This window comes from Aspergillus novofumigatus (assembly GCF_002847465.1).
Source record: "Aspergillus novofumigatus IBT 16806 chromosome Unknown P174scaffold_2, whole genome shotgun sequence".
NCBI lineage: Eukaryota > Fungi > Ascomycota > Eurotiomycetes > Eurotiales > Aspergillaceae > Aspergillus > Aspergillus novofumigatus.
Genome location: NW_020194275.1, coordinates 592,048 through 620,033, shown reverse-complemented (window position 1 = coordinate 620,033; position 27,986 = coordinate 592,048). Strand labels below are relative to the sequence as shown.

Sequence of the window (27,986 nt, the reverse complement as noted above, 5' to 3'; positions counted from 1 at the left end):
AAAAGAAACATGCCGTCTAGGAAAGTGCACATTCAGCAATTCAGGGTATATCATTATGCCATTATTCCGTGGTTGGTCATATATCACTTATGTCACACGCCCACGCCCCCTTGGAATGATCAGCAGAATCACCGCCATAAGTCTTGCCGACTTTGACGTCTCCAGCCCCCACTACTCTTCGGACGATCGTCATCGACAGGTACGGCGAGAAATCCGCCGAACCCATTTCCGACGAGGACACTCTTCCTTGCGTCTCCTCCCCAAGATCGACTCAATTGTGCGTCATGGAAGCTCACCGGACGTGTCGTGCTCTCCCGCCGGCCGCGCGTCTGAGGCGGCTCATACGGAGTAAAGTTCCATTCCAGTTCGTCCAATCCCTTGCTGTACACATTGAGGGGCTGCGAGAGACCGCCAGAAGGGATTTGCGGGCCGTTTTCACCACCTCCGAAGATTCGAGGTGGAGGCGCAAGTAGCAGCGCTTCTGGGAAGCTGGCGTCGCGAACATACAGATCGCGTAAAGCTGGAAGACAATTTGACATTAAAGAAGAGATCAGGTAGGTATAGTATGAGGCTGCAATAGGTGGTAGACCATAAGATGTGTTCGAAGAAGTGATCTCATAGTGCAGCATGTTGAGCGATGTTGACGCCAACGGTGGTACCTGTTCCGTGGGAAAGGATCGGGATACTTCTTGAATGAAGAAAAGTCCTTGCAGACATGGCGCCGAAGCTAGAATTTGATACAGAGTGGATGGAAGCACTCCGGTGGCCGACAAAGTCAGATAATGTAGTGATTTGCGATTCACAGGAAGTGAGAAGAATGCGGCAAGCCCGCTTGCCGTGACCTTTGGGGTATCTCGAAGTGTAAGCCGTTGGACGGCTGGGAATGGAGGCAGTGATTGAGAGTGTCTAAAAGCGGAATCATCAAGCCAAGGAAGCTCTTCCAATGTCAATTCACGCAGATAGGGAAAAGCGCCCAGACCAAAGCGAAGAATGTTTGGCTCGATTTGGAGTCGCGACAACTCCAAGATTTCCAGGTTCATCCACAAACGAGATCCTGGCAACTGCGAGAAGCTTCCTTCGCAGCCATGGCGATAGGCCATGCGGCGTATATCGGGACAACGGGCCATGAGTTCTTGCTTCAGGGCAAGACATGTCGGGTCATCGCTGTATAGGCCAGCCGGCAAGTCCACATATCGGAGGTTGGGGCACACGGAGATCGTTCGGGCAATGCCCGCCTTGTTTGCTTCACGCGTCATGTATGGCATTCGCAGAGATAAGACCATGTTTCCCAGCTCATGTGAATTTCGCACCGAGCGCATGAATAACTCCAACCGGGCCTGGGGTGCATCAATGGGATCGCCATTGCGGTCAAAGAAGGAACGGCGCTTTCGCCTGGCTGCCAGTTGGACTTCGAGTTCGCAGTAGTGGACGGCATCGATGCGGACATTGGAGTACCTGTGTATAGGGATTGAAATGAGCGGCGAGATCAAACAACACAGAACAAGAGTAGACCAGAGCGGAGAAGCTTACAATACACTTCGAGCAGCCGGATACCACCGCTTGCACACCACAGCACAGTGTGCTAGGTCGCGCATGTCACAGAGCATGCAGCCATCCTCGGTCATGGACTCCTCCGAAGTCGCATAGCTGCTGTCCGCTGCATGGGGACAGACAAAAGCAAAGATTCGCGCTAGAACCGGAGGAGGAAGGATCTTGGTGACGTCTCGCCTTAACGTGGGAACTGGGGGGACACTATGATCGGGAGAGATGCGGAGATGTTCATAGCTGGCCGCATTCCCCGCACGGCTGTGGCTCTTGGAACGCCGTCTAAGTCGATTAAATAAGCCCATAATGATTATGATATTATTGCTAGAGGCAGTTTGCGGAGTGGGAGAAAGACAACATTGATAAGGATTGTTGGGTTCGAGAATCACCAAGGGGGGGCGAGATTTGAAGAGTGATCAACTGGAAATTAAATAAAGATGAAGGAGGGGGGAGACCGGAGGATCATCAAAACTAAAGTAAGCGAGGCTGCGAGAGACAGTCGGTTATGATTGGGACATGCACTTGTCTTAGTGAGTCGGCACCTTGGAGGATTGGACAGTTGGATAGCCGAGAGACAGATAGCCCTTTTTGATGCTTTCATCCGTCGTAATTCGTGTTCATTTTTCCATTGAGTTTCGACCACGGAGTAGATAACAGCAGACGGAAAGTAGGATCCTCTTTTTGACGGCTGGAGGTGTGATAATGTGATTGGGACCAAGAACGATGGACACGCGCTGGAGGCTTCTTTGTCGCTTGCCTTGGCTATTTGGCTGGTCTTGAATGGAGGAATGAAGGATTGTGATATTCCCCTTTGGGCCTGTCTATTTATATCGGTCCTATCAACAGGTCGCTATCCGAACAGTACATTTGCCGCGCACGAGTATTCCAACGTCCATGTCGATTAATAGCTGTCAATTTGTTTGACATGTACAGGGATATCCAGCAGCTCTTTCAATGTTTCGATCAGACATCCAAAAGTGATGCCGATTGCCAAGATAGGAGCTTTGTACGAAACGCGGGCGGGTGTTTCATGTTGGCAGTCAGAACTGGCCGATCAGACTTAAACCAGTGGGGTGGTAAATGAACGACGTTTCAGCCTTTGAACTGCTCTTTTCGAAGTAGCCAGTCATAGTCTATATTATCCAAGTTAATCCAGGCCTTTTTCTGTGATCAATTAATAATCAGACAAAATAATTGAGCTGGGGATCAGTGCAGCATTTTGAGAGCATGTGAGCAACGACAGTGGTCTAGATAATCATAACTACAGAGGTATTCTCACGAAAAGCGTTGAAAGGTCGCAGGAGTACCATTATCAAAACAATTGATCGATCTCACTAATTAGTTAGTTATGGCTGCTATTTTAGCCATCGACTTAACTCCGATGCTCACGTGGCCAGATCGTCTCCAGTTGGCCAGACTCTCTCGTATGAGGTCACATTGGGTTTGAATCTGCAGGAAATCAAGAAAACTTTCTATTCTTATTCTTTTCTTGGGAAGCTTGACGATAAGGTTATGTCTATATCCATGGAAGTCCCTGACAACTTCAGCCGTCAATCAGGGAAGTCAAGACACGTCTGTCCAGTATCAATTCTACCTGACATCGTAATGATGTCATGCATCATGATTGAATACATTCAAGAATACGATGAAATACCTGATTGTCCATGGTATATAAGCCGATTCAAGAGAGTCGCATCGAATTCAGTCTGAACATTGTCCTCTCTGAAAAACATTCATCTTCATGCTCTGCACAAGGTTCGCAACCGCTCGTTGTGCCACCAACTGGTCATTCTCGACTGCAATTCGCCCAGTTAAGCATCAACAGGCAATCAAGCGGGTTTACCTGACCAAAGCTGCTCAGACTGCGTCAAAGTATAGTTTCCAGCTCAGGCCATTTTCAAAAAGAGCAGAAGATATGCCAGCTAAGGGATCGTCAATCCCCAAACCCAATGCCTCCAATGCGTCATCAGAGCGCCCCATGGAGAATGAGGAATGGAAACAACGTCCTCCGTATCTGATTCAACCCCCTGAGGAGTTCGGTCCTGTGAAGTGGCAAGCCAAATGCCAGTGTGGTCAAGTCACCTATAAGATTAGTCGAGAAAAGCCGCTCAGGGCCAAGTACTGTCATTGTCGAGGTTGCCAAGTCATGCATGGTGAGTAGACCATGGCATATAGTCCACACAATGTCCAAGTCATTTTTTGAGAGACACTGACCCATTTGCAGGTGCTCCTTTCCAATGGGCTGCAATTTTCCACAAGTCTGATTTGACATTCGACAAGGGAGCCCACGGTCTCTCGTTCTATTCTTCCGCTCACAGTACGAGAGAATACGAGGTTCCAACAAAAGTATCATGTTCATTCTGTCGGACTCCCATCATGGACGAAGGGCGAAATGTATGCCTCATTTTCCCAGAGGCCATTGTCGCTGGCGATTCGGACGAGGAGCGCCAGAAGTGGAGGGAGGCTTTCGCACCTGAGTATGTCATCACTCCTCAACAATTGCCATCAGAAATTCCTGGCTAACTTTATCACGCAGTTGTCATATTTTCTACGACAAACGTTGCATAGAAATTCCGGATGGCAAAACTAAGTGGTCAGGGATGGATGAAGAGAGTGATCTCGTGGACGACTATGGTAATAAGAAATCAAAATGAGCATATATACTGCATATTTCGATCTGTATATTATTGGGGCTACTCATAAATTCTTCCTGGATGATATCTTCAAGATTATTCATGTCTGTTCTTTACATCAATTCCCGCGGTTGCCTATACTAGAGCGCGGAAGCCAATGAACGCCATTAACGAGAGCATGTTCCTCTAGCAACATAATCTAATTACCAATTTATGCTAGCGGAAACCTAGCTGTCACAGTCTCACTCGGGGCCCTGGACCGCATTGGGAAACTCGTCCTAGAAATGGCCCCAAGTTGAGCTTTCTGATCGACACTATCACTGATCATTCGGCTTCCGCTTCTCACTTGAGACAACCATGCATGATGAGCCGTTCTGATTACCTTCAGCTGCCATCCATCAGCCAATCTCGTCACTTGGTTCCTGGCAAGCTTCTCATTGTAACTAATTTCTTCACAATATTGACACCTTAGAATGTAACGCGAGCCGTTTAATCTAGGCTCATCAACGGAATGTTACCTTCTCTTATGAGCTCTAGTTCTCACGGGGATCTGTCCCTCGAGACGCTCATTTGCGAGGATTTAAGAGATGAGATTTCCTCTGCCCAGATTGGATATGATGTATACTCCTCATCCTGAGCAGCAACTGTGAACCGCTACTAAGAACTTGTAACCTACCATGTGGTCAAAACTTCATTTCATCAGTCTTGCTGCACTGTCAGCCAGGTTGGCAGCAGCAGTCACCCAAATCACAGACAATGAGATGAGCAATCTTCTGAGTCAAGGAGGCGTTGAGCTTGCAGACCGTTACGCCCCGCTGTGGTTTTTCGGTCAAGCCCAGAATCAGCCTCCGTGCTATCCTACATGGGCCTTTGGTGGCTCTCCCAATTCGCCTGATGTCTACGACGACGCTCACAAAACACCAGCCGCGCCACAGTGTGATTATCCCAATGTCGGATGCAAATGCCGCAATCCCGGCGTGGGGATCGGGAACCGCGGACCAGCGTTCCCAATATACTTCACCTACAAGAGGTGTAGTGACACCGAGGTGCGGGTGGTGTATAACCTGTTTTATGAGAAGGATGGCGCTGAGGTCATCGGTATCGAAACTGGTCATGATTAGTGAGTATATTGAATGTCGAAGTGATCAATTGGATGAGCTAATAGATGCCTAGTGACTGGGAGAGAGTGATCATCATCCACTCGAGAGACGCAAACAACATGTGGGCGCCGTCTCGTGCTCTTCTCTCTGCGCACAGTGGCTACCATGACTTGGCATGGGGAGATATCCAGAACACACTTACCACCGAGGAGATCAATGCCGGGGATGCCAAAAATCCCAATGGGGTGCAGAATAACGACCATCCTAAGGTCTATGTTGCTTGGTCCAAGCACGCTCACTTTGATGACCGTAATACCGGCTGGAATGATCCCATCAGCCAGTCAACGGATAATGCGTTCCGCAGCGATGACTGGTGGTATTATGTTGACAAGAGCTATTATGTGAGTTCTTCGTCTTTCTTCCATGGCAAGTTTGGCATTTGTTGACAAGCATTAGATCCTATCAGATGATACCACCGCTGCTGGCGAATCTCTCGGGTCTGCGAACTGGGGCGATGCAACTAGTAACCCTCCTTCTGTGCATGCAAGTGTGTGCTCTGCGCCATGAAGATAGTAAATGAGTCTGCATGAGGCTGGCAACTAGAATTGAATTGATCGAGATTTCCTACTCAATCTGTGCACAGCTAGTCTCCCTGGGAGTATAGATCATAATGCATTATTGCCATAATATGCGGAGTGAGCAATCAACATTTGATAATAGCTGTGGGAGGGCCTACCCCGTATAATTCGGTGACAGTGAATTAAGTGTACACAGGTCACCCGAGCTGCCCTGAAGTCTCGCGTGACCCATACCCCAAGCACGTGACTGCCAAGCCAGTTACTCAGCAGCTTGATCTTGCGCGACCTTTTAATACTTTACATTGTTACTAAGTAATTTCACCACGCCAGAGTGAATATCTTGACCAGAGCCGATCTGTAACCACGTGAAGTACGCAAAAGAGTTTAGCAGCCTATTCAGGCTTAGCGTCTCTATGCGCGTTACTATCACCGTGTGTGGTTCTATAAAGTCCCCTTCATCACCGCTTCAACTTCTAGCTGTTTTTCGCCCTTCTACCCTCCCTTTCTCACGTTTCCTCATGTGCGCCTTGCGAGTGAGGTATTTTTGCCATTGATCTGGATCACCGAGCTCCGCCACCCCCTATATCACCAGCACAAATGGCCGGCCCTGTCCAGCCCTTCGAGCCATCCAGCGCAGCCTGCGCTGCTTTCCCTTTGAATAATGCAGATAGAAGGGGGGAAGATTGCAGTACTATCTATACCCCTGGTACGGGCCAGTAATTCTCTGCCCCCCTTTGTACAGTTGATTGATCTAGCCCTCTATTGAGGAGCAGCTGGAATAGATACTATGCTTATATTAGTTAGCCTATATTACATGAATGGGGCATGTGACACACTCACTCTCACCCTCACTCTCACGGAGTCACGGTCTCACCCTCCCCTGACTACGAGCACGGGCGGACCACTCCCTTTTATTGCCCATGCCAGTGGCTACTTCAACACAATCTACAACTTGGGGAATAAGCCTTGAGCAATATAAGGGCTATGGCTCAGTTAGACCAATTGCCAATCGAAGTCCTTCTTTTCATCGCAGAGTATTTGCCCGGCCAAAGGGACATCGACGCTTTAACGCAAGTCAACCGAAATCTTTACCACCATCTGCATTTCTTTCTATGTCGATATAATGTCGAGCATCATCAGGGCTCAGCCTTGATATGGGCCGCCAAGAAGGGACATATCCGTTTGGCAACGAAGCTACTCAATGCTGGCGCAAACATCGCACACTTCGAGAGCCCAGCAGAAACAAATCATGACAGAAATACTCGTCTTTCGGAAATTGAGAACCCGCTCTTGCTTGCCGCCCAGGGTGGGCATATTGCAATCCTCAAATCCATGCTTTCTGAGACACGGCCGGGTCAAGCATGTTCACCAGCTCAGCTGCGCACTGTCCTCCATTTGGCCATCCGCGCTCGCGACAGTGAGCTCGTGGAACTCATGATCCATCAAAAGGCCCCCTTAGATCCAGCAGGGGAGGAGCGGGAAGCGCTCTCCGCCCTGGGGGTTGCTGTAGTCTCAAGAGACGAGTCCATCATTCCCCGTCTGCTCAACGCGGGTGCACGGCCAGGTCAGCACGAAGAACCGTGCCCCATCGCAAGGGCCATAGAAACTGATCAACCACAAGTCGTCAAACTTCTTCTTGAGCATGGTATCAGACTCAACAGCGATACAGGTCTATGCTTTATAGCAAGCCGAAACGACAAGATCCTACTCCAATGTTTCATTGATTATGGACTGGATTTGAGCATGGACGGCCATGCAGCGTTGTTCACCGCTATCATGGATGGCCAATACGAGATGGTCGAGTTTCTCATTGAAGAGGGCGCAAACCCGCATCTGGAGTGCGAATTATGGACACATGATGAGAATGGCTTTTTTGAGACACTCTTTTATAGCTCCATAGGGTTTGCTATTCATTTTCGGCGCCTGCAAATTCTGAGGCTCCTGCTAGCAAAGGGTGTCCTCCCAGGGCAGGGTGATTTGTGCTTAGCAGTGAAGAAGGAGTTTGAGGAGGCAGTGGCACTGCTATCCAAATTCTCCAACCAAGACTTACCCCAAAAGGAGACTATAGAGAATTATCTCCTTTGGCAACAGATAAACAGACAAGATAACGGTCTTGACTTCGAGATCCCGCGTAAGTCGTGGTTCGTTTTCGATTCTACTTTGCCTCAAGAGCCCAAGAAGCCGGCGGGTCCTTCAGGTTGTGAATGTGATATACTTGTACAATACGGATACTAGAAGACTACCACGTACTACCTGGTATCTTTTGTGCTGGTAATGTAATCTTGTATCTTATTTCTTCTGCATTGCCAAGGTAGGATTGTTTTCCAAATTACCATATAAATTATCAACCAGGCAAAGATTTGCAACAGGAATTAGCAGTCTTCCTTCCTCCGTTACTTTGCTATTCTGTTTTGCCACCCCCACAGGCAAACATTGCACATTCGGAGTAGACCGGGATTGAATGGACATTGGAGGTGAGTTCTCTTCTAAACTACGATAACTGCCGCTCCCACAACCACAACAGCCACGGCCACAAGCTCCTCGTACTCTCCTCAGCAGACTGGAATAACGAAAGAGTGTAGGTTTACATTTTCTTTGCTTCATCTCAAGTAGATTCATCACGCAAAGACTATCCTGCTGCAACTCATACTCACAAACAGTATAGGCAATAGGTACTACTTTGTACAGAAGGATGACTCCTGCGCTGGCATTGCCATTAAGTACAGTATTTCCGTCACAGACTTCTATAACTGGAATCCGGCTGTAGGTTTGTCTTGCGGAACACTACTAGCTGGTTATTATGTTTGTGTTGGTATCTCTGGTATGACCCTAAATCTTCCCGTCTTGAATCTTCTTATCCCTCTGAATTTGGTTGCTAATACCTTTGAAGGCACATCCACAACGACCGAGAAATCCACCACTACCACTGCTGCAGCAACATCAGCTGGTCCTTCTCCAACCCAGGCTGGTATAACCGCCGACTGTGAGACCTACTATCAGGCAGTGTCCGGCGACAGCTGCTGGTCTATTGTCAACGAAAAATATACCTACCTGACTTCGGATGAATTCTACACCTGGAATCCAGCTGTTGGATCATCGTGCGCCAATCTGCAGGGAGGATATTACTACTGCGTTGCTACTAAGACAGTTCATCCCATGCCTAACACTACCAGCACCTGCAAGACATGGCATCTAGTCGCCAGTGGCGACAGTTGCTGGTCAATTGAGCAGCAGTATTCCATTACTGCCACTCAATTCGGAACCTGGAATCCTTATGTGGGCTCTTCTTGCGCGTCTCTCTGGCTGGGTTACTATGTATGTGTTGGTATTTGAGGGGCAAAGTACAGGGAATGAAAAAAGAGCTACCGGGCCACCACGGAGCGGATTTGAGCTCAACAACTCTTCATATGCGTAAAATGATACATGATGTTAATTCTCTCGTATTGACTTGATGAGCTAGCCCTTCGGTTTTCGACAGATAGCGAAGATATCTACAGCGGGGTGAAGACGCACTACCAGACTCGCCTAAGGAAAGCTCGGACAGCAGAGGCAAGAGTGCAAGCATTATGCAAAGATCAAGGCTTACCTCCAGGGCTCGTCCGCAGAATCCAGGTAGCTGCAGTGCAAGCAGTGGCTCTATATGGAGCAGAGATATGGTGGCAAGGGCAGAAAGAGCGCCTGACAGGCATCCAGCAACTTGTAAATCGACAAGCACGAGTGATTACAGGAATGATGCGGTCAACGCCGGTTGGGCCACTACTACTAGAAGCAGCCCTCGAACCAGCAGAGGTAATGCTAGATCAACGACAGTGAGGCTACGCTGCTAGGCTACTAGGCCTTACCAGAGATCATCCCGCGACGCTGATCCTCCCGGTCAGCTTCAGAGAAGGAGATCTCCACGCGCAACCGGGAGAACAACCAACCGATGACCGCAACTGGGCTGCGCCAAACAACGCTCGGGGCTCTTGGACTTTAGGACAGCACCTTGCCAGCAACCTTGCAAGTGTGATAGGAACTGATCCGTCAGCAGGTTTTGAGGAGGTGATAGAAGTACATCCAAGCACTTTCCCAGGCACTATAACAGTTTCATCTCTTAGTGAAGCGACTAAAGCTGCTCAAAGAGGTATACCTGGGCTTGTGCTATGGTCAGATGGCTCCAGGCTTGAAGATGGCTGAGTAGGTGCAGGAATAGCGTGGCACACTCTGGAGGGTATTTGGCATACTGAGCAGATCCCCTTAGGGCGAAGCAAAGGGGTGTTTGATGCAGAGCTACTAGGGGCAGTCGAGGCCCTAGTATTGGCACACTGATTGAGAGATGAAGGACCCGTCACGGTCCTCCTAGACTCCCAGGCAGCGATAGCTAGGCTAGGACATACTAGTCCTGGGCCAGGTCAAGCACTAGCATAATAAGCACACGAGGCTGCTTGGCAACTGAACCGTCATGGTCGTATGGTGACAATCTAATGGGTGCCAGGCCACAAGGGCATTGAAGGCAATGAGGAAGCAGACCAAGCAGCAAAACTGGCTGCTGCAAAGCCCCATGAGAGGAACGTAACAAGAGATATCTCTGGCACACGTGAAGCGCCCATGCACGGATAGGGCCTGAGAACAAAGGACGGAGTGGCTGAATACCGCCCTCTCCGAGAGGACCCCAGGGATGTAAAGGTCATATCAAGCTCCCAGGGGATGGAAGCAAGATCTGACTGCTGCTGCTGCCCCTAAGGCGCTTGCACGTTGCTACTTTCCACTGAAAGTAGGACACGCGGCCATTGGAGCGCACCTAAACTGATTACAAGCATAACAAACAACCGCATGTCAGTGGTATCAGGCGCCGAAAGAGACGGTTCAGCACCTGCTATTTGAATGCAGACACTGGCGCAAGCAAAGGAGGACCTTCTATAAGGCCCCAAGCAAAGCAGGGATTAACGCTCCAGCAACTGGAGAGGAAGCCCCGCAGAGGCGACTCTTTCAGAACCAGAGAGCCATGTAAGCTCTCCTAGGAATGCTCGCAATAACTGAGTTCAGCTACGCACGGGGAGATAAAGCGCGTGAGGCGGACCGCATTCAGAGGGATAACGGGCGAGGTTTAGATTGAGGTAGAGGAAGCAGAGCGAAGGGAGGATGGGTAGTAAAGAGGGTAGCCTGCGCAGCCTCACGGGCGTGCCTAGGTGATACCCACACAGCTAAGACTACTGAGGAGGGCTAGGCCCGAATGCCTTTGCGCAAACAAGGCGAATCAGGCGAGGAAAAGGGAAAAGAAATAGAGCGACTAGATGAAAGAAGGGTGATCCTGGGAGACTGTACGGAATGGTAGCATGCTACTACCTATAGATGGGTCTGTCATAGCCAGAAGGCTCTATATGGATGTTAAACTTGATTAATAATAATAATAATAATATGCCATTGGGACACTAGTGCACCACTATAACTTTGCTTTACCAAACAGGGACTCGGACATGCCATTTGAGGAATGGTTTAACCTCTGGCCCATCCGATGCCCAGTCAAGGTCTGGAAAAAAGAAAGGTTTGCTAGTACTCAGCCAAAAGCATAGGAATTGGGACAGGAGAGAGAGGGACAACGATGTGAAGTATGGCAGAGTTCAGTGCCTGATAAGTGAAGTATTTGATAGTTTCTTTCAAGAAACCACTGGTGGACGAAGAATCCATCCTTGTCAGAATATCCATGGCCTTTTCTTAGAGGGAAGTGTTGAATCAGTCGACTGAAGATAATAAGCCGTTCATAAGGCATGTAGGCATGAGGTCGCGTCGTATTGCTGGTCATGTGATAGTAGGGATGGATACGAGTCCTACATTGGTGCGATAAGCCGTTGGAGGGCCTTAACTTGACTGTGAGTATGATATCCTAGTTCACTTTGTATCTTGTCCAGTAAGACCTGTACCCTGGTCTTTTTGGCAATGCTATTCACGTGCTTTCCAGCTGTATGGGGATTAGTCCTTGGTTTTCATGCAAGATTGATCCCTTAAGTAAAGAAAAAAGGAAAGAAGGAAAGAGGGAGTACATGAAGATATAGAGAGTGCTTACCCAAATAAAGAGGAACTATCGAGAAGCAGTGTACTTGATTTGGGATATCTGATATGGAGATGTTAATGATCTCTGTGCTATGTTCTTGAATCTATCTCTACAGTGAATACCATATCTTACACTCTCAGTTTTGCACTCACTTTTAGTGCATTTGCTGGATCTTGGAGGATGGGATCTGTATAAAGCAGGATATGAAGAGTGTGATACTAAATGATTGCTGTAGCTACCTAGTCTTTAGAACGTGGTCCAACATGGCGGAACGGATCCATGAGAGTTTCAACATCTCAAGAATGGCAACTAAGGGATCAGAAGAAATGCTCCAAGCTCACCAGCTGCAGGGACAGCAAAGTGTATCTTGCGTAGTCCATCTTTAATTGGGTCCGCATACTTGATACCTCAAAAATATTCAGACAGGCTTGCGCACCAATTCTCCGCCTCATGCAGCAAACTGCATTATTCGGATAATTCTCCCTTGCCATATACCAGGTCAAGAGCTCTACCGACGAGCCACAAAACTTGATTCCCCAGGCTATCCTCTTCCGTTTCCCCTTGCCGCCAATGGATGTTCCAGAACCAGGGCTCATCTGCAAGGGGATCTCGTTGGTGATGGACACCGTAATCTCATGGCGAATCCAGATCCAAAAGTTTGCACGGTCAATGCCGACTGATTGCGCGCTGATACCGTACATCTGAATAAGCTTCGTAGCTCCTTCGAAGTGTCGGCGATACTCTTGGCCTTGAGTCGCCAGGACCTCGTAGCTGCTCAGGATAATTACGGCATTTAGAGTATCATCCTCAGGGGCAGGGCTGCGAAGTTGCTGAATCAAGAGATTCAAGGCTTGGGTATAGTATTTGGTGGCGACCGGCACCCAGATTTCTCCGGAGGCCACGAGGCCCAGCTGTCTTGCCGTGAAGGCACAGACGCAGGTAAGAAGCAGCTCTGAGGTCAATGATCGACGCGCAACTATCTATCAACTTATGAAAATGTCCTCTATTAAGATTGAATCTCTTTGTGAGCCTTTCCATTTGCAGGATTTGGGGATTTGGGGCATCCGAACATCGTGAAACCGGGAAATCCGTTCAAAGCGGCTGACCGAGGGTTTATATATCGAAGTCCAGTCAGTTCGATGCGGTAGAGATACACGGGACGTCACAAATACGGATTGTCAAGCAGATCAAAATTGAGCGCAGCAAGGCTCAGGTTGAGGCGCTGAGGACGATTTCCCATGAGAACCTTGTCAATCTGCAGGAGGTTTTCCTGGAGGATAACATGATTTTCTTCATATATGAGGAATGGGGAATACCGCTGGAGAATATATACTCTGTCTTCCATCTCGGAGAAGTGGAGATTGCCACCATTTGTAAGGGTGTAAGTCGTAAGTGCGACCCTTTATGAGCACAGTTACTGATAAAGGATAGGTTCTACATGGCCTGGCATACATCCATGACGTCCTTGATCTCTACCATGGTGCCATTATTGTGAGAAATATTCTCATTTCAGCAGATGGTGGTGTTAAAATAGGTAGGTTGAGCCGACTGGGGTATAATTCTGTCCCACTGACACTGCTAGCGAGCATTGGCAACAGTATGATACAGCAACTCGACCATCATCAGCAGTGCTGGGATATTTGGGCAGTCTGCTGTATGGCTGAGGCACTCTTAGGGCCGAAAGGTGATATGGGTACAAGGGGCATATTAGGTTGTCTCGCAGACGATTTTGTGAAGCCATGGCCAGCCGCGACTGCAGAGGATCTTCTAAAGGTGTGAGAGCTAGCGCTTGAATCCTAGACAACAAGCTAATGAGTTAAAAAAGCATCCTTTCCTTCAATACAGCTCTGGAAGCTGGTGTTTAAGCAGGTCAAGAGACATCTACTTGATCACCTGGTTCGTGGATGAGCTACATCCTGAGTGTGTGATGTACTAGCTCCTCGGTTTGCAGGCTAGCAGTTGCATTGAATATTGATTACTTCTTTTCATATTTCAAGTACTAAATAAAAGAAAATGTTGCTGTGCTGAAATGCACCTGACAGGGTATAGAAATCATGATACATAAAGAAAGGGACTGTTTTTGATCTGAGCTGTTGGGTGACCTTGATGTTTCATCAAGAGCAAGCACAGGCGGCGCCCCATGACGAAGCAATGAGGAGACTAAGGCAGGCTAGGCTTATTGTCCCTCCCATTTCTCTAGTTTGAAGTGGCTTTGCGGTTCGGTTACGACTGCGCGTTGATGGCGGCCGATTAAGGATCTATTTCCGGAGAGAGAAGTGTCCTGAATTGTAAGGTTCCCATTGAAAGCGCCGGGCCACAGTTTCAGCATGCCCTCATGGTGGCCATTGCAAACTGAGGATGTAAGCGCGCGTGTCGACTATATAGCCCCTATTGCAGAGGCTCAATCGTGGCCACAGGGAAATATGGCTTCTCTTGTATTGGGTATATAGGGTGGACACGTATATAGGGTGGACCTAGTGATTCAAACCTGATCTCAGATTTAATCCTAACTTTGTTATTGCTGTTTCAATAGCATCATAATAACATGTTGGTGTACGCCTTTTATTTTACCCTCTTTGCCTTCCAGGCACTATCAAAAAGTGTTAAGTTTGTCTCCCCGTCGCAAAGCAGACTTCATTTCTCATATCGCGGATTAGTTTCGACGAAATAGATGACTGAGTGGTACATCATGTTTCCGTTAACTCTAATAATATGTTTGTGCCAAATAGATTGAACGCAAATATCGGCGACCAAGTGGAGTTTAGGTTCCACCGCCTGAATCTACCTTGACACAGTCAAGTCTGGAGGAGCCATGTTCCTCCATTGGCGAGTTCGATACAGGATTCAAACAATTTAATCCTGAGGACAAGAATAATCCTATTATCACCTTGACAGTCAACTCTCTTGATCCGCAATGGTTCTTTTGCAAACAGACTCAACCATCATCTCACTGTCATGCTGGAACGGTGTTTGCACTCAACCCAGGTGATAAGATGGGAACTTTCCTTCAGAATGCAAGGAGAGCTACCAGTGACCCAGTTTCTAGCATCTTGTCTGGGCCTGTTCTGGGGCTTATTGCAAGCTCTGCAAGTCCATTTCTTAGTGTTTCCAGCCCTGCCGCCACTTCCGCTGCTACTCCTGCTTCCTCTTCTGCTTCCTCTTCTGCTTCCTCTTCTGCTTCCTCTTCTGCTTCCTCTTCTGTTGCTTCTTCCTCTTCATTATTTAGCCGGATTCCTGACAATGTTTCTGGCAATATAATTGCCCTGAGCTCTACCCACATTTCTTTGATGGTGAGTCCAGTAACAGTGATAACTGTAACCCAAATGGTTAGCTGCACTGGGACTACTGATCCAGCATCGGTTAGACGTTCAACCTCCATGTCTAATCTCACATCAGAAGGAGATTGGTCAACAGTTGCTCCCCTTGGTGTAAGCTTGTTTACTTTACTTGCTATGGTTATGCTGTTATAGATTACCAGCAAGCCCCTTCACTTCCCACAATGCTTCTGTTCTAAATCTATCATTTGGTGGACTTGATTAATTTTGAATCTGATTTTCCCTGTTTAATAGTCTTTCTCCCTAGTCAATCAAAACAGATCGGAAAGGACACAGCCACCCAATCGGTAAAGTTAAAGAAATTAGTTAGGAATGTAAACAGACAAGGCACAAAGTAGCACTGGATAGCAATGCACTAGAGCCAACTTATTAGGAGCATTTCCAACTAGCACTTTGAGAATCATGCTTTCAGAGCGGTTCTTCTAAGCTTATTTAGAATCTTGACTACGCTAAAGAGCTCAGACAACAAATCCAATAAAATATCTATACATCAAAGGGTGATATTATGCACTTTATTCTGGTGAAGCTTGTACTTGGGAAGTGAATACAAAACTGTGTCACAACTAGGGTAGTCGCATTTCCGGCCCTCTGGAAAGTTTTGCCAGCTTGTGGGTTGCAAAGTGTCTCTGCAGCGTATCTTTGCAAGCATATGTATATGCTTTTGCCCTAGGATGGCCAGGGCCACCAAGGCATACTGGGCATTCAAGCCTACTTTTACTCTTTAGGGGAAAAGGGTTTTTAGTGACTAAATTAGTAGAAGCTTTATTAAAATGGATTCTTTTCTGCAAAACTCTTAGTAGGTTAAGGTTATGGAGAGCCAGGTATGATGGCACTGCTCATATTCCAATGGTATGGTAGTATTTTGATAGAAAACTAAGCATAGAGAAGAGGGGGAAGAAGTATGTACATAGTGGGGAGATATATAAACAGAGGGTGGAACAGTGCAAACAATCCAAACAGCCCTGGAGAGGTAAGCAGTCAAGATAAGTAGAAAGCTCTGTGTAAGGAGGTCTGTGGGGAATATGGTGATGGATTATTATATTACCCCTCTCTTTAGGTTCTGGATGCCCTTATCTGGGGTTTATTATCATTAGGGTGATTATTAAGGAATACATTGTCTTCAGCTGCTTGTAGCCATTCTGGTAGGCGCATTAGTGGGCCTGGCATGGCTAGATATCAGGTGTGGAAGTTATAAAGCAATGTTAGGGAGTTCCTAAAATTTTGGGCTAGATACTAGGCAAGATTAATGTTATAACCAAGCCATCTTACCTAGTACTGGAGCTTGTGATAGTGGAGTTAGGATGCTAGTATCTTATTAACCTTCTATTTATCTTTGCTGTTAACTTCTAGCAGGGGAGCCAGGTCCTGGAGCTAGCTAGGTAGAGGAGGTATAGATAGGGCTTTATAAAGCTTCTTAGGCGCGAAGATAGGGTGGACTTTTATAGAATCTAGGAGATCTAGTTAGAAGGCATTCCCCTCTTACTTCATAATTTAGTATGGTCCAGCAAGCTGGTCAGTGAGCTTCTAACTAGGATAGTTAAGCTTCTAATCTGATGTGGTAATGAAGACATAATTATTAATATTAAAGTTAATAGTATGGTGATGCTTATTAGCCTATTACTTCTATTAATATTAAATAGCTTCTATACCTCTATAAGCATATAACCAGATCTCCTCTATGTGTCTAGCCATCTGCTGCGCTTGCTTGTAATTAATATTAAGGTCTGATGGCCTGGTAGCTGCTGACTAGTTAAAGGATATATATGGTTTAAAGCCTCTCTTAATAAAGAAGGATGATATCCTAGTAGATTTGCTTAGAAGTGCTATAGTGGTGAAATTTAGTATAGATAGCTACTAGTCCTAGTTATCCTAGTAATAATTAATAAATAGTTATAATTACTGTGTAATCCACTGGTTTATAACTTCTATTTAACTATTAGTCTGTGGATGATATCCTAATAATAGCTTAAGGTGGATCTATAAGACCTTACACAGTTCATCCCAGAAATCTAAGATGAACTGACCTCCCCTATCTAAGATAATCATTTCTGGTAAGCCAGTCCATGGGTAAATATAAGTAATAAAGAGATATGCTATATTATGAGTAATAGTTATCTTATAATAGGGGATAGTAAAGGCTCTCTTCCCTAGTTAGTCCACCATGATAAACACAGTGTTAAAACCTGTCTTAGAGCATGGGAATAAATGGAAATCTATAGTAATGTATTACTAAGGTTAGTTAGGGATTAGAAGGGGCTATAGTAGACCTAGTAAAGGGTCTCTACACATCTTTATTTAATAGTAGATAAGGTAATTATCTATATAGTAGTCCACATCCCATCTCTAGGAAGTCTAATAGTAGCAAGTATAGACAAGTCTCTTTATCTTAGCCTTGCCTAGGTGTGTGGAAGACAGTGGGCAGTGGATTTCATCTAGTAGGTAAGTATGTAGGTTACCTTCATTAGGCACCACTAGGTGTCCTTAGAAGAGTAGAAGTCTATCTTAGAGTTCTCATTAGTCACTACCTGCCTATGCAAGCTCTTACTCAGGCTAGAGGCTGTTATATAGTTAATTTACTTTAGATACCCAATCCACTATTAATATCAGGCTGGGGGTAACAGCTGCTAAGATTTAGGGGTTAAGGTGGTCTAGCTTAAATATTAACTAAATTTAGTAATTATTAGTCCCTTCCAGGTCTTGCGGCCTAGAGAGTATATTAGCTAGTATATTAAGCTTCCCTAGCTAGAAAGTAATAAGGAAGTAGAAGCTAGATAGGAACTCATTCCATCAGGCCTATTAGGGGTTTAGTTACTATTTCTATATAAAATATTATAATGCTTAGTGGTCTATAAATATCTTAAATAGTTTAGCTCTTTATAGGCCCTGTAGCTTAGCTTACCATTCTTCTAAAGCATATATAATAGCTAATAATTCTTAGTTATAGATGCCATAGTTACACTCTACTAGATTTATAGTTTTAGAATAGTAGGTAATAGGATGCCACTCTTCCCCCCACTACTAAGAGAGTATGCTAGTGACTATACTGTTAGAGGCATCTATCTCCAGCTTTATAGGCAAGGATGGGTTATAATAGGTGAGAAGTAGAGCTTCTATAAGGGTAACCTTTAAATAGTGGAACATCTTCTTATAGTTATTATTCTATATAAAGGGAACATCCTTCCTTGTTAATATAACTAGGGGTTTAGTAATGCAACTATACTCCTATATGAACCTCTAATAGAAGTTATAGAAACCTAGAAATGACTGGATCCCCCTTATAGTGGTGGGAGTCTTCTACTTCTATACTATAATAACCTTTTCTAGGTTAACCTGGATGCTGTCTATTAAGATAATAAAGCTAAGATACTATATCTTTATTATATAGAATTTGCATTTCTTTATTAAGACTTATAGACTGTGCTCCTGTAAGCACTATAGAATAGCATGGATGTGGAGCTAGTGGTCTAACTTATTATTAGAATAGATTAGTAGGTCATTAATGAATGCAGTCAGATATTAATCTAGGCAATCCATGAAAATACTGTTCATAAAGTGCTAGAATATGGCTAGTCTATTAGTGAGTCCAAAGGGCATTACCTTATATTTAAAGCTGCTATATTATGAGTAGAATGTGGTGAGGTCCTCTAAGGCTGGGTCCATGTGAATCTAATGAAAACCCTAGTAGATATCTAGCTTAGTGAAGATCTTTACTTTGGAGATATGCTCTAAAATCTTATTAATTAAGGGGAGAGGGTAATAGTCCTTATATATTATGGTATTTAGTTTATGGTAGTTAATATAGAAATATAGTCCTCTACCTAGCTTTTCTACTATAAGAATGGGAGAAGCAAAGGGAGTGTTACTAGGTATAATAAATCCCTTATAGAGGTTGTCTAGTATATATTCCCTTGCTACTTCTAATTCTTCTATATTCATCTTATATAGGGGCCTATAGCTGACTGCATTCTCCTATTCTAGTTTAACTTTATAGTTAAATTCCCCATGGTGGGGAGGTAAAGTATTAGAATTATATTTAGAGAAAATATTAACTAGGTCCTAATAAGGTTCTGGTAGGACTTACTTAATCTCATCTTCAGCAATTGCTGGACTATAGTTAGTTAACTAAGATATTAAAGACTAAGCTGCAATGGTCAGCTGCTGAGGGAGGGAAAGGGGTTATTTACCCTATTTCTTATTAATTAGTTTATTAAGCTTATGGAGGGAAGATAAGAAGATGATAGTATCTTTCTTATATATATATTAGTAGAAGGCTACTACACCTATTATAGTAATATTAATAATAGTCTTACTCAGTGGGTGGGTAGGTTATGATATTAGTTCTATGCCTCTTCCTTATAGGGCTTGTTCTATCTTAAGGGTGTAATACTACTGATTAATTTCCTCCATTCTTATAGGTTAGTATTATCTAGTCTTATAGAAAGGTGAAGTAGTGGTTATCAGCATTACTAGGTCAGGCTCCTTAGGGGAATAGGGCTTAGGTGCCTCCTTAGAAGCTATGGAAGGAAGCACTAGGGACTAAATATATAAGTGTTTAGAGGTATCTAGGGACCCTTAGATTATTCTGGAAAAGGGGCACTATAACCTTATGCTATAGCCCTATGGTTCTCCTATTAAGCTATATATATTTAAAGGCTTGGTTACTGCCCTAGGAAGAACCACAGGGCTAGGGGTGGTTAAGGAGAGAAGAGAAGATAGAGCTAAGGGAGGGAAGATATCCCTTTTATACCTTACCTATCACCTAGCGCGGCACACCATGTCATATTAGTAATCTTAGTTAATGGGTTACCTAATTAGGAAGTTGTAAGGGACCTCCTAGTTCATCTATATAGCTATCTCATCTTAGTAGGTGGGTGGTGAAGACCAGATTAATTATTTCCCTATATAATCCACTAGTATGCAGTATTCCACAAGCCACATCCTTCCTAGTATAATATTATGGTATCCCAGGTCTAGTATAAGAAATAGCATCTATCTTATAATATAATTATCTGTGGCCATAGTTAATATAATAATATGGGTGAGGGGAATAGACTGCCTTTTATTAAACCCTATAACTACATACTCCCTTTCTAGGGGCACAGTAGGTATTCTAAAATATTAAGATATCTAGATAGCTAAGGAAGTGGTCATACACGCGTATACATTTACTCTAGTATTAACTAGGGAGCTTATAGATACTAAGAATCTATTAATAAGGATAAGAGATTTTAATTAGAAACTATCTTCTTTATTGCCTAATAGATTCCATAAGTCTAAGTTATATAAGTTAACTAATTTTATGCCTAAGAAGGAGACTTCTCCTAGGCATCCTTATTTTCCAGTTCAGGAGTAGGCTTAATAGGCTATTCTAATACTTTAAGCTGTGCAGCCTGCTTCATAGGGCAGCTATAGCTAGTATACCTAATCTAAAAGTATATAAAGTATTTGCCCTTACTTATAAGACACTTCCTAGTCTTATTATCAAGGTTACTAGGAGCTAGGGAAGCTATAGTAGTATAGCTATAAGCAGTAGCATTATCTATAGAGGGAGTGGCTGCAGCTAGGGTAGTAGTATAAGATATTACTCTAGTCCCTCTAGTTTAAGTATTAGCACCACCATTCAAATAAGCCTTAATTCTCTCTATATTCTTAATATTTATTACTATACAGCTGCAGTAGTCCATGAACTCTCAGAAGGTCTTATTATTATTATTATATATAGGTATAGTAAGCTCTTACATGCAGAGAGATAGTTTATTATACAGGTTATCTTTCTAGGTCTCCTTAGGGATGCTTACTTCTGCTATAAGGTATAGGAACTTAGAAATAAAGTCATTCCATTTAACTAATAGCTTTATATAGAGGGTGTTATATTTCTGCTTAGTAACTTACTTATAATTAGGGTCCGCAAATATATTTTCCAGGTGCTTAAGGAGGTTAGTAGAGTCCTGGTATAGGTTAATAGCATCTTCTTATAGATAAGGGGTAATGTGCTTCTAGGCATTACCCTTAGTATAACTAGTTATATAGGTGATTCTTATCATGGGGTTAGAAAAGTGGTTAGTATTAGTAATAAGCTTCTACTTAATAGCTAGTAACTAATCTTTAAAATAAGGGTCCTTTCCATCACTAAGGAGAGGGGGTCTGGAATCTTTACTAACTTATTACTAGTAGCTAAAGCCTGGGAACTAGTGTTTCTAATACTAGATCTATAGGCTACCTGTAGGGCAAAGTTGTTTTATTTATAGATTGCCTCTTTGAGCTTCTCTTAGGCCTTATCATATTTAAGGTTAGTAGTAATGAGCTGGGCCTGGGTCTATTTATATTCCTAATAGATCTATTCATTCTAGTACTTAAGATTATTAGTCTTACTCTAGCTCTTAATAAGTTGCTTATTTAGGAGAGCTGCCTCTACACAGTTCTAGTTTACCTTTATATCTAAAGTAATATAGATCTAGGAGATGGCTTCCTAGCAGTGCTTAGGGTCCATTCCCCAGTGGGCAGTGAATTCTTTATAGGAGATGCTGTTAGCTAGCTTATAGGTGTCTTTATCAAGGCCACCATTCTCTATCTGGTTAAGTAGGGCAGTTAGCCTTCTAGTAAAACCTAAGCCTGGTCTAGTACACTAAGTAGAGGGGTTATAGGTTCCATTCCTAGCTCCTTGCTGGTTCTTAGGCTCCTTAGCAGAAGCTACAGGTCTAGCTATTATTTATTCTTTTATGATCTTAGTTAATAGATTATATTATCATCTCTAACTATTAGCGTCATTAGCATGCGAAGGGTTCTTTGCAAGAGGAGGTAAGATTAGTGCTTAATATAAAAAAGAATATATTTATTACTAGATCTTAAACCTTCTAATAAAAGAGATGATGTAGGAAGTGATACTTAGTTTTATATAATAGCACTGCTCATATTCTAATGGTATAGTAGTATTTTAATAGAAAACTAAGCATAGAGAAGAGGGGGAAGAAGTATATACATAGTGGGGAGATATATAAATAGAGGGTGGAACAGTGCAAATAATCCAAACAGTGTGATAATCCATCACCATGTTCCCCGCGGACCTCCTTACACAGAGCTTTCTGCCCATCTTGACTGCTTACCTCTCCAGGGCTGTTTGGATTGTTTGCACTGTTCCACCCTCTGTTTACATATCTCCCCACTATGTATATACTTCTTCCCCTCTTCTCTATGCTTAGTTTTCTATCAAAATACTACCATACCATTGGAATATGAGTAGTGCCATTATATAAAACTAAGCATCACTTCCTGCATCATCTCTTTCATTAGAAGGTTCAAGATCTAGTAATAAATGTGTTCTTTTTCATATTAAGCACTGATCTTACCTCCTCTTGCAAAGAACCCTTTGCGTGCTAACAACGCCAATAGTTAGAGATGATAATATGATCTATCAACTGAGATCATAAAAGAATAAATAATGGCTAGACCTATGGCTTCTACTAAGGAGCCTGAGAACTAGTAAGGAGCTGGGAATGGAACCTATAACCCCTCCACTCAGCATACTAGACCAGGCTCAGGTTTTGCTAGAAGGCTGACTACCCTACTTAACTAGACAGAGAATGGCAGCCTTAATGAAGACACCCATAAGCTGGCTAACAGCATCTCCTACAAAGAATTCACTGCCCACTGGGGAATGGACCCTAAGCACTGCTGGGAAGCTATCTCCCAGATCTATATTACTTTAGACATAAAGGCAAACTAGAACCATGTAGAGGCAGCTCTCCTAAATAAGTAACTTATTAAGAGCTAGAGTAAGACTAATAATCTCAAGCACTAGAATAAATAGATCCATTAGGAATATAAACAAACCCAGGCCTAGCTTATTACTGCTAACCTTAAATGTGACAAGGCCTGAGAGAAGCTCAAAGAGGCAATCTATAAATAAAATAACTTTGCCCTGCAGGTAGCCTGCAGATCTGGTATTAGAAACACTAGTTCCCAGGCTTCAGCTGCTAGTAGTAAGTTAGCAAAGATTCCAGACCCCCCTCTCCTTAGTGATGGAAAGGACCCTTATTTTGAAGATTAGTTACTAGCCATTAAGTAGAAGCTTATTACTAATACTAACCACTTCCCCAACCCTATAATAAGAATCACCTATATAACTAGTTGCACTAAGGGCAATGCCTGGAAGCATATTACCCCTTATCTATAAGAAGATGCTGTTAACCTATACTAGGACTCCACCAACCTCCTTAAGCACCTAGAAAATGTATTTACGGACCCTAATTATGAGTAAGTTGCTAAGTAGAAATATAACACCCTCTATATAAAGCTATTAGTTAAATAGAATAACTTCATTTCTGAGTTCCTATACCTTATAGTGGAAGTAAGCATCCCTAAGGAGACCTGGAAAGATAACCTATATAATAAACTATCTCTCTGCATGCAAGAGCTCACTATGCCTATATATAATAATAATAATAAGACCTTCTAGGAGTTCATGGACTACTGCAGCTGTATAGCAATAAATATTAAGAATATAGAGAGAATTAAGGCTTATTTAAATAGCAGCGCCAATACTTAAACTAGAGGGACTAGAGTAATATCTTATGCTACTACCCCAGCTGCAGCCACTCCCTCTATAGATAATACTACTGCTCATAGCTGTACTGCTACAGCTTCCCTAGCTCCTAGTAACCTTGACAATGAGACTAGGAAGTATCTTATAAGTGAGGGTAAATACTTTACATGCTTTTAGGTTAGATATACTAGCTGTAGCTGCCCTACAAAGCAGGCTGCGTAGCTCAAAGTATTAGAATGACCTATTAAGCCCACTCCTAAACCAGAAAATAAGGATGCCTAGGAGAAGTCTCCTTCTTAGGCACAAAATTAGTTGACTTATATAACTTAGACTTACGGAATCTATTAGGTGACAAAGAAGATAGTTTCTAATTAAAATCTCTTATCCTTATTAATAGATTCTCAGTATTTATGAGCTCCCTAGTTAATACTAGAGTAAATATGTACACATATATGACCACTTCCTTAGCTATCCAGATATCTTAATATTTTAGAATACCTACTGTGCCCCTAGAAAGGGAGTATATAGTTACAGGGTTTAATAAAAGGCAGTCTATTCCCCTCACCCATATCATCATATTAACTATGGCCATGGATAATCATATTATAAGATAGATGCCATTTCTTATACTAGACCTAGGATGCTATAATATTATACTAGAAAGGATGTGGCTCGCGGAACACTACATACTAGTGGATTATATAGGGAAATAGTTAATCTGGTCTTCGCCACCCACCTACCAAGATAAGATAGCTATATAGATGAACTAGGAGGTCCCTCATAACTTCCTAATTAGGTAACCTATTAACTAAGATTACTAACATAACATGGTGCGCCGCGCTAGGTAATAGGCAGGGTATAAAAGGGATATCTTCCCTCCCTCAGCTCCATCTTCTCTTCTCTCCCCAACCACCCCTAGCCCTATGGTTCTTCCCAGGGCAGCAACCAAGCCTTTAAATACATACAGCTTGATAGGAGAACCACAGGGCCATAGCACAAGGTTATAGCACCCCTTTTCTAGAATAATCTAAGGGTCCCTGGATACCTCTAAATACTTATATATTCAGTCCCTAGTGCTTCCTTCCATAGCTCCTAAGGAGGTGCCTAAGCCCTATTCCCCTAAGGAGCCTGACCTAGCAACACTAATAACCACTACTTCACCTTTCTATAAGACTAGATGATACTAACCCACAAGAATAGAGGAAATTAATTAGCAGTATTACGCCCTTAAGATAGAATAAGCCCTATAAGGAAGAGGCATAGAACTAATATCATAACCTACCTACCCACTGAGCAAGACTGTTATTAATATTACTATAATAGGCGCAGTAGCCTTCTACTAATATATATATAAGAAAGATGCCACTATCTTCTTATCTTCCCTCCATGAGCTTAACAAACTAATTAATAAGAAATAGGGTAAATAACCCCTTTCCCTCCCTCAGCGGCTGACTATTACAGCTTAGTCTTTAATATCTTAGTTAACCAACCATAGTCCAGCAATTGCTGAAGATGAGATTAAGCAAGTCCTACTAGAACCTTATTAGGACCTAGTTAATGTTTTCTCTAAACACAATTCTAATACTTTACCTCCCTACCGCGGGGAATTTGACCATAAAGTTAAACTAGAATAGGAGAATGCAGTTGGCTACAGGCCCCTATATAAGATAAATGCAGAAGAATTGGAAGTAGTAAGGGAATATATACTAGACAACCTCTATAAGGGATTCATTATACCTAGTAATGCTCCCTTTACTTCTCCTATTCTTATAGTGGAAAAGCCAGGTGGAGGACTATATTTCTATATTAACTACTGCAAACTAAATACCATAATACATAAGGACTGTTACCCTCTCCCCTTAATTAATAAGATTTTAGAGTGTATCTCTAAAGCAAAGATCTTCACCAAGCTAGACATCTGCCAGGGTTTTTATTGGATTTGCATGGACCTAGCCTTAGAGGACCTCACTACATTCCACTCATGATATGGCAGCTTCAAATATAAGGTAATGCCCTTTAGACTCACTAATAGACTAGCTATATTCTAGCACTTTGTGAATAGCATTTTCATGGATTGCCTAGATCAATATCTAACTGTATTTATCAACAACCTACTGATCTATTCCAACAATAAGTTAGACCACCAGCTCTATATCTGTGCTGTTCTACAGTGCTTACAGGAGCACGGCCTATAAGCCTTAATAAAGAAATATAAATTCCATGTAATAAAGATGTGGTATCTTAGCTTCATTATCTTAATAGACAGCATCCAGGTTGACCTAGAAAAGGTTATTATAGTATAGAAGTAGAAGACTCCCACCACTGTGAGGGGGTCTAGTCATTTCTAGGTTTCTGCAACTTCTATTAGAGGTTCATACAGGAGTATAGTCGTGTTGCTAAACCCCTAGTTACATTAATGAGGAAGGATGTTCCCTTTACATGGAATGATAACTGTGAGAAGATGTTCTGCTATTTAAAGGTTACCCTTACAGAAGCTCTGCTTCTCACCTATTATGACCTGTCCTTACTCATAAAGCTGGAGATAGATGCCTCTGACAGTACAGTTGCCAGCATACTCTCTTAGCAGCAGGGGGAAGAGTAGCATCCTATTACCTACTATTCTAAAACCATGAATCTAGTGGAGCGTAACTACAGCATCTATAACTAAGAATTATTAGCTATTATATGTGCTTTAGAAGAATGGCAAGCTAAGCTGCAGGGCCTATAAAGAGCTGAACTATTTAAGATATTTATAGACTACTAAGCATTATAATATTTCATGTAGAAACAGCAACTAAACCCCTAACAGGCCTAATGGAATGAGTTCCTATCTAGCTTCTGCTTCCTTATTACTTTCCAGCCAGGGAAGCTTAACATGCTAGCTAACATACTCTCCAGGCTGCAAGACCTGGAAGGGACTAATAATTACTAAATTTAGTTAATATTCAAGCTAGACCACCTTAACCCCTAAATCTTAGCAGCTATTACCCCCAGCCTGATGTTAATAGTGGATTAGATATCTAAAGTAAATTAACTATATAACAGCCTCCAGCCTAAGTGAGAGCTTACATGGGTGGGTAGTGACCAATAGGAACTCTAAGATAGACTTCTACTCTTCTAAGGACACCTAGTGGTGCCTAATAAAGGTGACCTACGCGCTCGCCTACTAGATAAAATCCACCACCCACTATCTTCCGCACACCTAGGTAAGGCTAAGATAAAGAGACTTGTCCATGCTTGCTACTATTAGACTTCCTAGAGACAGGATGTGGACTACTATGTAGATAATTACCTTGTCTGCTATTAAATAAAGATGCATAGAGACCCTCCACCAGGTCTACTACAGCCCCTTCTAATCCCTAACCAACCTTGGCAATATATTGCTATGGATTTCCATTCATTCCTACGCTCTAAGATAGGTTTTGACACTGTGTTTGTTATAGTGGACTAACTAGGGAAGAGAGCCTTTGCCATCCCTTATTATAAGATAACTACTACTCATGACATGGCGTGTCTCTTTATTACTTATATTTACCCATGGACTGGCTTACTGGAAATAATTATCTTAGATAGGGGAGGTCAGTTCATCTCAGATTTCTGGGATGAACTGTGTAAGGTCTTACAGATCCACCTTAAGCTATTATTAGGACATCATCTGCAGACTAATAGTCAAATAGAAGTCATGAACCAGTGGATTACATAGTGATTATAATTATTCATCAATTATTACCAGGATGACTGGGACCAGTGGCTGTCTATACTAAATTTCACTGCTGCGGCGCTTCCAAGCAAATCTACTAGGATATCACCCTTCTTTGTTAAGAGAGGCTTTGAACCACGCACATCCTTTAACTAGTTAGCAGCTACTAGGCCATCAGACCTTGATGTTAATCATAAGCAAGCGCAGCAGATGGCTAGATGCATAGAGGAGATCTGGTCATATGCTCACAGAGGTATAGAAGCTGCTTAATATTAATAGAAGTGACAGGCTAATAAGCATCACCGTGCTATTAACTTTAATATTAATAATTATGTCTTTGTTACCACATTAGATTGGAAGCTTGACTATCCCAGTTAGAAGCTTGCTAACCAGCTTGCTGGACTATACTAAATTATAAAGTGAGAGGGGAACACCTTCTGATTAGATCTCCTAGATTCTATAAAAGTCCACCCTATCTTTGCGCCTAAGAAGCTTTGCAAAGCCCTATCTACACCTCCTCTG

General features: G+C 43.3%; 8 protein-coding genes across 8 annotated transcripts; 5 read left to right on the top strand and 3 right to left on the bottom strand.

The window, feature by feature from the left end:
• Positions 1 to 45: 45 nt before the first annotated feature.
• Positions 46 to 2,224, bottom strand: P174DRAFT_509699 (F-box domain protein). The gene is made up of 2 exons (XM_024831598.1): positions 1,531 to 2,224; positions 46 to 1,455 (listed from the first exon to the last, which is right to left on the bottom strand). Exons 1-2 carry the CDS (start codon positions 1,848 to 1,850, stop codon positions 129 to 131), a joined length of 1,647 nt encoding a protein of 548 aa, XP_024685092.1. The 5' UTR covers positions 1,851 to 2,224; the 3' UTR covers positions 46 to 128.
• A 1,236-nt stretch (positions 2,225 to 3,460) lies between these two features.
• P174DRAFT_457277 (GFA family protein) lies at positions 3,461 to 4,199 on the top strand (the record flags this gene model as incomplete). Its single annotated transcript, XM_024829539.1, has 3 exons — positions 3,461 to 3,698; positions 3,770 to 4,022; positions 4,082 to 4,199. 3 exons carry the CDS (start codon positions 3,461 to 3,463, stop codon positions 4,197 to 4,199), a joined length of 609 nt encoding a protein of 202 aa, XP_024685091.1.
• A 656-nt stretch (positions 4,200 to 4,855) lies between these two features.
• P174DRAFT_365462 (uncharacterized protein) lies at positions 4,856 to 5,845 on the top strand (the record flags this gene model as incomplete). Its single annotated transcript, XM_024822060.1, has 3 exons — positions 4,856 to 5,298; positions 5,352 to 5,679; positions 5,735 to 5,845. 3 exons carry the CDS (start codon positions 4,856 to 4,858, stop codon positions 5,843 to 5,845), a joined length of 882 nt encoding a protein of 293 aa, XP_024685090.1.
• Positions 5,846 to 6,433: 588 nt separating this feature from the next.
• P174DRAFT_438266 (ankyrin repeat protein) lies at positions 6,434 to 8,330 on the top strand. Its single transcript, XM_024826497.1, has 2 exons — positions 6,434 to 6,562; positions 6,661 to 8,330. Exon 2 carries the CDS (start codon positions 6,841 to 6,843, stop codon positions 8,089 to 8,091), a length of 1,251 nt encoding a protein of 416 aa, XP_024685089.1. The 5' UTR covers positions 6,434 to 6,562; positions 6,661 to 6,840; the 3' UTR covers positions 8,092 to 8,330.
• Positions 8,205 to 9,306, top strand: P174DRAFT_79648 (uncharacterized protein). Its single transcript, XM_024832462.1, has 4 exons — positions 8,205 to 8,330; positions 8,381 to 8,434; positions 8,522 to 8,677; positions 8,747 to 9,306. Exons 1-4 carry the CDS (start codon positions 8,318 to 8,320, stop codon positions 9,187 to 9,189), a joined length of 666 nt encoding a protein of 221 aa, XP_024685088.1. The 5' UTR covers positions 8,205 to 8,317; the 3' UTR covers positions 9,190 to 9,306.
• Positions 9,307 to 11,272: 1,966 nt separating this feature from the next.
• On the bottom strand, positions 11,273 to 11,550 carry P174DRAFT_438264 (uncharacterized protein). Its single transcript, XM_024826496.1, has one exon. It carries the CDS (start codon positions 11,539 to 11,541, stop codon positions 11,386 to 11,388), a length of 156 nt encoding a protein of 51 aa, XP_024685087.1. The 5' UTR covers positions 11,542 to 11,550; the 3' UTR covers positions 11,273 to 11,385.
• Positions 11,551 to 12,204: 654 nt separating this feature from the next.
• Positions 12,205 to 13,366, bottom strand: P174DRAFT_474842 (uncharacterized protein; the record flags this gene model as incomplete). Its single annotated transcript, XM_024830656.1, has 3 exons — positions 12,205 to 12,802; positions 13,060 to 13,157; positions 13,340 to 13,366. 3 exons carry the CDS (start codon positions 13,364 to 13,366, stop codon positions 12,205 to 12,207), a joined length of 723 nt encoding a protein of 240 aa, XP_024685086.1.
• Positions 13,367 to 14,599: 1,233 nt separating this feature from the next.
• P174DRAFT_509696 (uncharacterized protein) lies at positions 14,600 to 15,487 on the top strand (the record flags this gene model as incomplete). The annotated part of the gene is made up of 2 exons (XM_024831597.1): positions 14,600 to 14,641; positions 14,683 to 15,487. 2 exons carry the CDS (start codon positions 14,600 to 14,602, stop codon positions 15,355 to 15,357), a joined length of 717 nt encoding a protein of 238 aa, XP_024685085.1. The 3' UTR covers positions 15,358 to 15,487.
• Positions 15,488 to 27,986: the final 12,499 nt, after the last annotated feature.